The sequence below is a fragment of the Mirounga leonina genome, unplaced genomic scaffold (genome assembly GCF_011800145.1).
Source record: "Mirounga leonina isolate KUSES-001 unplaced genomic scaffold, KU_Mleo_1.0 Mir_166, whole genome shotgun sequence".
In the NCBI taxonomy this organism is placed as follows: Eukaryota; Metazoa; Chordata; class Mammalia; order Carnivora; family Phocidae; genus Mirounga; species Mirounga leonina.
The window spans coordinates 34,787,921-34,796,999 of NW_023270418.1; the positions used below are offsets into that span (position 1 = coordinate 34,787,921).

At 58.4% G+C, this 9,079-nt stretch overlaps 1 protein-coding gene across 1 annotated transcript in view; it reads left to right on the forward strand.

Moving 5' to 3' along the window:
• The window catches only part of ANO1 (anoctamin 1), a 77,384-nt gene that overhangs the window by 21,401 nt on the left and 46,904 nt on the right, over window positions 1-9,079 (forward strand). Inside the window, exons 5-9 of the mRNA XM_035013761.1 lie at window positions 257-311; window positions 2,880-2,931; window positions 5,150-5,215; window positions 5,704-5,759; window positions 7,555-7,596. Coding sequence (XP_034869652.1) covers window positions 257-311; window positions 2,880-2,931; window positions 5,150-5,215; window positions 5,704-5,759; window positions 7,555-7,596 — 271 coding nt within the window. The remainder of the gene's footprint in view (window positions 1-256; window positions 312-2,879; window positions 2,932-5,149; window positions 5,216-5,703; window positions 5,760-7,554; window positions 7,597-9,079) is intronic.

Sequence of the window (9,079 nt, forward strand, 5' to 3'; positions counted from 1 at the left end):
AGAGACCGAGGGCATCATCAGAGGGAAGCGGATCCTTGGGAGGGAGGTGTGGGTGGGCAGGCCTCCCGGAGGGGGCTGGGGGAATGACACGGACTGTTCCAGATGCCCGGGGTCAGGGCACACCTGGCATTTAGAGGGAGTTTGCCCAGTGTCATGGCCATGGCTCATGGGGACCGTGTGCTTTCCCAGGGCCTTGGGAACCCGGAGAGCCGACTCCAGTGAACTGTATGTCTCTCTCTCCCCAATATTTCAACAGATTTGACCTGTCTGACAAGGATTCCTTTTTCGACAGCAAAACCCGAAGCACAATAGTAAGTACCCCTCGTGGGAATCGCTGGCTCACCAGCAAGGTGGCTCCGGGGAGAAGCGGATGATAATTTCGTTCCAGCAGAACTCTTCCAGGTGGAAGCCAGTTCTAATTGCCTGTGACAGCGATAATTAGAATAATGAGTTAGAGAGGCTGTGGGGGCCTCAGGGGAGGCCCCCAGTCCTCCTCCACAGGAGGAGGAGAGTGAGGTGGAGCCGCAGGAGAGGGGCAGGGGGACTCCAGACCCCTCAGCACCTGTCCCCGGCCTCCCTGCCCTGGCCCTTAGTGGGGCTAGCGGGGCCCCGGACCCGGAGGTTTCCACGCAGGCAGGCCTGGCAGGAGTAACGGGGCGATGGAGGCAAAGCCGTGTGGGTTGGGTCAGATTTCCGGGGCTGTGCCAAAGGAGCAAGTGGAAGTTTGAAATCTGACCAGGCCACCCTGCCCTATTCAAGGTATTGGTTTAATGTTTATCCATCGGCCGCCAACTTGTCCACCGGCCAAGCTGGGCCGTGCATGGCTCAGGACCCAGCGTTTATCTGCACAAGAAATTAACCTCACAGCCAAGCTCCCTGCCCAGAAAGCCCAGCCTGGAGGGGAGAGGTGCAGGGCTGGGGGGTGGGGGGCAGCCACTTGACCTTGAGCAGATAACTGCCCCTCACGGCCACATCCCCAGGCTGGCAGGTGGCCAGGGGCGGGGACGGTGGTGCAGGTCGCATTGGTGAAGGGGGCTCAGGCCGCTGCCGGGAAGGCAGGTCGGGGTTCCATCTGCCCTCTGTCCCCTCCCAGCCTCATGACCTGGGGAGGCATGGAGCCTGATTCAGAACGAGAGAATGGTTCTGGCTTCCAGCTCAGAGGGCAGCGGTGCACCTCCACCCAGGGCGGCCTGGGCACAGCGCGGTGATTTATATTACCTGTGTTACTGGTTAATCTTGGCAATTAAATCTCATCATAATAAATAAGAAGGAACTCGTTTATGTGAAAACATCAGCCAGCTGGGGGGGCTCGGGCTGACAGGTATCCACGGAGGGAACACCTCCCTCAGACGTCGGGCACTTGGGAGAACCGTCCAGTTTCACTTTTTCTTCATTAGGAAATAGAAAATGCATGTGTGCCCCAGCCTTTCACATGATCTGGGGCTGCCAAAATGCTCCCCAGAGGCACGGGGCAGGGAACAAATTTGTGAATTCACTCTTGCTCTTGCTGGGGGGGGTTGGGGGGAAGTACATAGGTGAATGGAAAGCTCTAGACCCCATCTCATTGGAATCTGCTATAAAATAGAGTTCAGTCCATGATCCCAAGTCACAGAAAGCAGTTCTGTCCATAAGTACTAACTGAACAATCCATTTTACCTCTGGGGATTGGGGGGGCTCTCTCCCAGAGACCTCGAGGGCCGGTTTGTAAACTGGCCGATGCTCCAGAGAGACTGACAGTTCAGAACTTTGTCCTTGGGTAGTCAGGCCCCATGGTCTTGGAGACCTGACAGGATCCGGCGTTGGGGTGAGGTCATTCTAGGCAAAGGTGTGGAGGTCGACAGCCCTCCTTGCCTCCTTTCCCATGCTCCTGGCGTCGGGGTCGCCCAGCGTGCAGGTGGGTAGGAGTCAGGATCAGCAGGAAGAGCCGGTCTTGGGACTCCCACCTTCAGCCTGTAGGCGCTAGGGAGCCATAGAAGGTTGCAGAGCAAGGTTTAGGATGTGGTCAGATCTGTTCGAGCAGGATGATGGCCAGCTGTGAGAGGGCAGGTGGAGGCAGATGTGGGCTTACAGGTGGTCATGAACGGGGCCGTGACCCACCTGGATGGGAGGTGGTAGTTCCGGGAGAGTCAGCAAGGTCAGGATGGGGCCCCCAGTTAGATTCGGGGGTACCGGGGAGGGGGCCGACGGCCTGAGTGGCTCATTCGTGCAGTTATTGGTGGGAGGGAGGGAGGAGGCAATGGGCGCCTTTACGGAGGAGGACGGGGCACTCCCGGACAAGAGCAGAGTGGGAAGGCAGAGCAGGGGGTAGCAGCTGTCCTACGGCCACTTAGATCTCGGGGACCAAGTGCTTCTGGCAGAGGGAACAGCGAGGGTGAAGGCCCTGGGCCTCGGGAGAGGGTTTGGTGAACGGGCGGAGCAGCGAGGAGGCCGGACGCAGGAGAGCAGGTGCAGGGCGGGGGGCTGCCGCGGGCAGCCGGTGCGGGAGCCGAGGGCTTGGAGGGAGGATTGCTGCTCTCACTGCCATGGGTCCCGGTGGCTCTGAATCCCAACTCCCTTCCCAGCCGGAAGGGAGGGTGGCCCGTCCCACGGGGCGCGGCGGACAACTCTCAACCCCAAACAGCACGACACGGTGGGTGCCTCACAGAGCGAAGTGAGAGATCGGGGTCCTCCCATCCCGCCGGCTCCTCCCTCGGAATGGCACAGGCTTAGTGTTGGGGACGCGCATCTGTAGAAAGACTTGCCGTCTGTCCTCAGAGGAGTGTGGGCGGCTGTCGCTTGTCGCGCTCGACCACGTCCCGTTTTGGCCGTCATGTGACAGTCTCTGCATGCCCTGGCTGCCTCAAGTAACTGTCTGCCCCTCCTTCTTGTCTCTGCAACAGGTCTATGAGATCCTGAAAAGAACAACGTGTACCAAGGCCAAGTACAGCATGGGTGAGGACATTGCTGGGGCCTGAGCTCAGCGCTCCCCTCCCAGCATTAATCTTGCCTCCCATCACCTCCGTGGGAGGCGGGCAGCCGGTTTGGGGGTTTTTAGAAGGTTTTGATTTAAGCTGGTGTAGCTGTCAGGCAGGAGAACTGTTCCAGGACCGCGGGGCCGCTCTACGGCCGTGTGTCAGCCTCTCCCTGCAGAGGTGGTAAATCTGGCTGCTGGAAGCTGGAGGGGTGACCAAGGCGCCGTCACCCTCTGTTGACCCTCACAGTCCAGGGGGAAGTTGTTAGGGTTCCGGCCGGGGGTGATGGCCCAAAGCAGCTCCCCGTGCCTGGGAAGCAGCCAGACATGCACCCAGCTTGGAGTGGAAGGGGACCCACACAGCTCCACACTGGGCCTTGCTGAAAAGCACGTCCCCGACACACACCCCAGTTCCAGAACCTGCCACGAAACCATCCCAGCTGGGCACCCTGTGTTCCGGTTTATAGCACACACCAAGCCACTGATGCAGAATTTTCCCGACCCAAGTGTGTCGAGTCGAACCCCCACCCCCACCCCAGCATGGGTCCCCCGCCCACAGCTGCAGTCTGAGGTCACCAAAACCCAACACTTCAGAGCAAAGGAATGCCTTTTGCTAGGGTTCCTCCTTCTTACGCTTGTGCCCACCCCGCTGAGAGCTGTGCGTGCCCTCCAGGGCCACGCAAGGGGTCTGTGCATCCAGGACAGAGAATCCTTGCACACTTGGCTTCCTGCAGAGGGGAGAATGCCTGCTGGGACCAAAGCAGAGAGCAGCAGGGTAGGGGAGTGCTGGGGGCCGGGCCCAGGACGATGGGCCCTCGGGGTCAGGCAGGCTGCAGGTTCCCTGGCCAGTATGGCTGATGGCCAGTCACAGGGACTCCTTCTGGGCCTGCAATCTCTGAGCCCGTGTCCTAAGTCAGTGGGAATGGCGGGGGGGTCCTATCCAGGGGTCAAGAGGAGCTCGGGAAAACTGTCAACCATAGGCCCGGCCCACCTTAGACCGAGCGAGAGCCTCCAGAGTGGCCCAGGTCAGCAGAGGTGGGAGGAAGTGTGGCTCCTGTCCCAGCTTCAGTCTGCATGGAGGTTCCCTGTAGGGTCCCTTCCGGTGCAAACCTGCATGGTTGCACTGAAGGTTTGCAAAGAGCCCAGGGTCTGGGGGCTTCTCAGCTAGAGTAGATACCTGCTCTGGGTTGTCCCCAGGGGCAGGCATCTCTGGCGAATCTGGTGACAGAGCAGATAGATCGAGGGTCCTCGTCTGCACCCCCACTTCACCTCGGTGCCTTGCCTGAAAGCCCTACTCACCTCCAAATTCACTCATTCAACTTGCAGCCAGTATCGATGGATTCTGTCACCCTCGGGATTTATGTTCTGGGGGAGAAAATAGATAATAATCAGAAAAGCCAGAACATCATCTTGTAGGGATTGGGAAGGCTGCCAGGAGGATTTAGGAACAATGATCGGAAAAGACCTTTCTGAGGAGGAGACATTTGAGCAGAGATCTGAAGAAAATGAGGGGTCCAGACCTGTGCAAAGGCCCTGTGGCAGCACCGTGTTGAGAGTGTTCTAGCAACAGTAAGGAGCCAGCGAACCTGAATCAGACCCACATCCACTTTCATTACAGATGAATTTTCATGCACGTGGGCTTTAGCTGGATGCTTCCACCTGTCTCTGGTTTGGATTTCTAAGCATCCCTCAGGTACCCTGGTCATTCCAGATCACTAACAGAGAAGATGATCTGTTTTTAAATGGAGCTCAGGAAGACACTTTCCCACCATTTCCCAGTGGCGTAGTAAAGGGTGGGCCGGCTAGGCCACTGAGAAACCTACAAAGCCTCTTTGGCCAGGCCGAGGGTTCTGTGACCAGCAAAGGGCTCCTGGAGACTCTGAGCAGCACTGGCCCCCGAGGGCGTGCGCGAGATCAGGCTTCCAGGAGCCCCCATCTCCACGCGTGGCCGGCTCGGCCTTCCCTCCCCAGCACGGTCTCCTGGGGCCGGGCTCCGAAGGCACAGCTCCGGGTTCTGGGAGGCGCAGGTGACTTGCGTAGCGTGTCCAGTGCAGGGTCTGGGACAGCTGTCAAGGCCATGGCCACTGCCCCACCACCCCCCAGGCGTGCGGACCGCCGTGAGTCAACGCTTTCTCCCCCAAATGCAGCTTTGGTCCTTTCAGACGTTTTCATGTAACTAATAGCCCGATGTACAAACAGGGCAAGGAGAGGGAAGAAAGAAGGACTCTGCCCTTTTAAATAAAAGGCGAAAATGTAGTAAATACGGTAAGTGCCTCCGCCCCCGCCATGGGGCCCGCAGGCCTCCCCCTCGGCTTTCCCAATCAACCTAAAATCTAATTCCAAATTGTATGTGTGTTTTCCGACACCATCAATTTTCCCACCCGTATTTTTCTCGTGATTCAGCTTTTCTAACCACTTGAAATCCATCTTTCTCGTCTGTAGGCTTGCCCTCAAGCAGGTGTGGGTAGTTAGTGAATTGCAGGCTCGGGGGTACCTCCTTCCTCCCAGGCATAACTGTCTCTTGGGGTTTCCTCTGTGTCTTCCTAATCCTGCCGATAGAGCATGTTTTTACCGTCTCCTAGTCAAACCTGGGGAGGAAACGCCAGAAAGGTGGCCTGGCTCTGTGCGGCCAGGTGCAGCGGGCTTTGAGAAAATTCTTGGCGACAGACACGGTCCTGGGACTGCTCTGTTGGCAAAGAGAGCGGCAGGAGACATACCTGGTCCGTAATCCTCTCTCTGCCTTTATTTTTAAGGTATCACGAGCCTACTGGCCAATGGCGTTTACTCGGCCGCCTACCCCCTGCACGATGTGAGTAACCTTGACAAAGCGTTTGCGCCTGCATTATTGGACGCCCCAAATCCCCCAGGCCACACCCCCGGGAGCTCTCATTATCCCGCGGTCTCGGCTTCCTGCTTTGGCTCTTCTGTAAATGTCAGCTGCACACAGTCCTTCCTGGCCAGACCAGGCGGGACCAGGTCTTTACACCCAGGGCATCTTTTCTTGCAGAGCAAGCCCACCGAGGCAGGGGCTGTGGCAGGAACCCTGCCTGGGCGGGGTGTGAACCTTGCGGCCGACCAGTCCACGCAATGTTCTCCCCCCCCCCCCCCCCCCGCCGTCCTGGGTCTCCCCGGCCGCCCCGCCCTGCCCCCACTCTGGCAGAGTGATCAGGAAGGACTCTGCGTGTATCTATTTCTGCAGAGCAAAGGGCCAGCTTCCTGAGCTGGATCTCCAAATCCCTGTGGTATCCCCCGACAAATATAGCCTGTGGCCACAGCCGCGCGTTGGCTCTGTTGAGGTGGAGAGGGATGATTCTCTTCTTGCTGTCTCTATGGAAACGGGGGCTAGGGTTCAGCGGGGCACGGGAATGCACTGTGGGGCCTGAGCAGTGTGGGAACCCCAGACCATGGGCCTCTGGAACCTTCCAATGGGTGTTGCCCGAGGACTAGGAGCCACGGAGCAGGAGAGAGAAGAGGAGGGTGGGGCAGGGAGTCAGGGGACCCAGAGTCTAGTCCTGGCCACGTTCTTCCGCGGCCCCGAGGGGAGGCAGCCCCTGTCCCCTCTGTGCCTCGTGTCCCCATCTACAAGTGGGGAATGGTTCCCAGCAGGCGTCCAGAGGGAGCAGAAGTGAGAGGGCTTCCAGTATGACCCTCGATTGGAGATAACCCAATTGCCAGAACAGCAAAGGGCCATCCATTCAGATCCCTGACTCTGACCTGCTCATTCACTGTGGGGAGCTGGTGTCCACTGACCGAGCTTTCCCACCTCTGTGCCTTTGGGAATGCTGTTCCTTCTGCCTGCATGCTCTTCCCCCATTCCCCAGGGCCACACAGAGCCCTCCTTTTCCCCCTGCACGGGTGATTTCTCCCTGCCTCCCCCCCACCGACCTCCGAGGTTCCCCATCCCACAAAAACACCACTGTTTGGCCACTGTTCCTTGGGCATATGTCTCATGAAAGCCTTCGCGCTTGGCCTTTCGTAGGTGCTCCATGAATGCAGTGTTGATTTGGGGCGTGTGGAGTACGTTGCCTCGGCCAGTGACCTGCTGGGTTTTCAAGGGCAGGGCTCAGACCTCACAGGTCCCAGCCAGTGGTCCCGGCTGAAGGGGCCTCGACCACCCTCCATCACCCTCCATCAGCGGGTGCTCACCCGCCCCGCAGGCTCCAGGAATGCAGCCCCTCAGCCCCACCCAGCCGCAGTCACAAACTGCTAGGCCTTTCAGCTGGTGACCCCTGCTAGATGTCAGGGCCGCTTTGCTTCTCTGAGCCTCAGCGTTGCCGTGTGTGAAATGGGAGTGTGGGGGCTCACTGATCTCTGTGCACAGTGACCATAAAACTTCCTGCCCTCCGAGGGCCCTTGGGAGTGAAAGGGAGCCCCACCTGGCAGGGCCAGATTCTGGGGCCTCCCGGCGGGTGGGACACACATTCACCCTATTGAAACAATGCAGAGCCTCCCGCCAACCTTCCCTGTCCCATGACCTGCTGCTCCCTGGGGTTATCCTACCTGTGTTCGTGAGCACGGCTGGTGCTTACGTTTGGAAGCATTGCGGATTTGAGCTCCTTGCAAGGTCTATCAGGTGGTGACGGCTTTCCTTTTTTCCTGAACAGGGAGACTACGAAGGTGAAAACGTGGATTTCAATGACAGAAAAGTAAGTGGATGCAGAGCAGATGGAGGGCCACGGGCGGGACAGGGCTACGTGGTGGCCCGTGCGGCAGCAACCCTCCCGCCCCATGTCTGGGGGGACAGGGCAGAACTCCAGCCCACTGGTGTGCACCCCTCTCTCTGCGTCTAAGAGGTGTCCGGGCGGGTTTTGGGGAACGTGTGAAAGCAAGGGTGTGTTTCTCTACCTTGGCCTTTCCTGCCGGCCCCAGAGAGCCACAGCCCCCTCCACACACTGGGGAGACTAGTGGACGTGGTTCAGCCCTGTGTTTCTCAAACTTATTTGATCTGGAGCCCTTTCTAATGGAAAGGGTATTGAGCTGGTGTTCCTGGGGTTATGCCTTTGGGGACACCGAGTGATCTGTTTATGGTTCAGTGCTCTCCCTGATCCCATGTATCTAGGCTCCCTGCCTCCCCACCCCCACCATGGCCACTTCTCTGTCCTCCTCACTCCGGAAGGTTCTTCTCTGCCATCCTGCCGTCCTGCACACAAGCCAGTGCCTGGCTTCCAGCCTCCTCCCCGTGCCCACCTTGCCCTCTCCCGCTTCCCAAACAAGTGCAGACTTCCTTCAGCTTGGGGAACAGACCTCCTGGGCCCGTGTTTGCCCCTCAAGAGCAGATCCTTCAGAGGCAGTGGGTGGAGACGCTTCTCTGGGAACCTCACAATGGTGGCCTTGTCCCAGATCTCGGGCTGGGAACCTCTGTGTATGGAATGTTCTCCATTCCTGCCTCCCACCAGCCCCCCATATGTGTTTTTAAACCTCTGGTACTGGATACAACTTGCCCGCCCGGGAATCCGGCTGAAGATGCTATCTGATTTAGCTCAAAAATGACATATTTGGTTATTTTTAGTGGAACATCTGGCAATCGTCTGAGATCCAGTGACTTGCAGAACCCCCCCCCACCACCACCACCACCCAATTCAATCCCACTGGAGAAGCACCGTCTCCTCCCCAGGCCTGCCTGGGCCAACTCAGGCCTCGGAGTCCATCCTCCTTCATGCCTTTGTGCCCCTGTGCCAAGTGTCTGGTGCCTTCCCTCCACAGTGACCCCCTTTCAGGTCTAATTCACAGGCCACTGTGGCCTTCTTCCCACCCGCCTCCCTGTGCACCAGCCACGCTGACCACCTCACTAATCTGAGACTACTCAGCTGGTGGTCACACGCTGCCAAAACGATCTCATTCACTTACTTATTCAGGAGCTACTTACTGGGCACCAGGCCCAGCAAACATGACTCCAGGTTTGTCCAGACCCACCTGTTCCCACTGCCTGGAATGGTGCCCACCCTCCATCCCCCCCACCCCCATTGAATTTAATGTACCAGCTGTGAGTACCAGGCTTGGCCCATGGGGGTAGTCCAAGAGCATAGGATGGATGATGGGTGGATGGATGGGGTGGATAGATGGGGAGATGGATGGGTAGTTGAATGGGTGGATGATGGGTGGGTGGGTGGATGATGGCTGGATAGATGG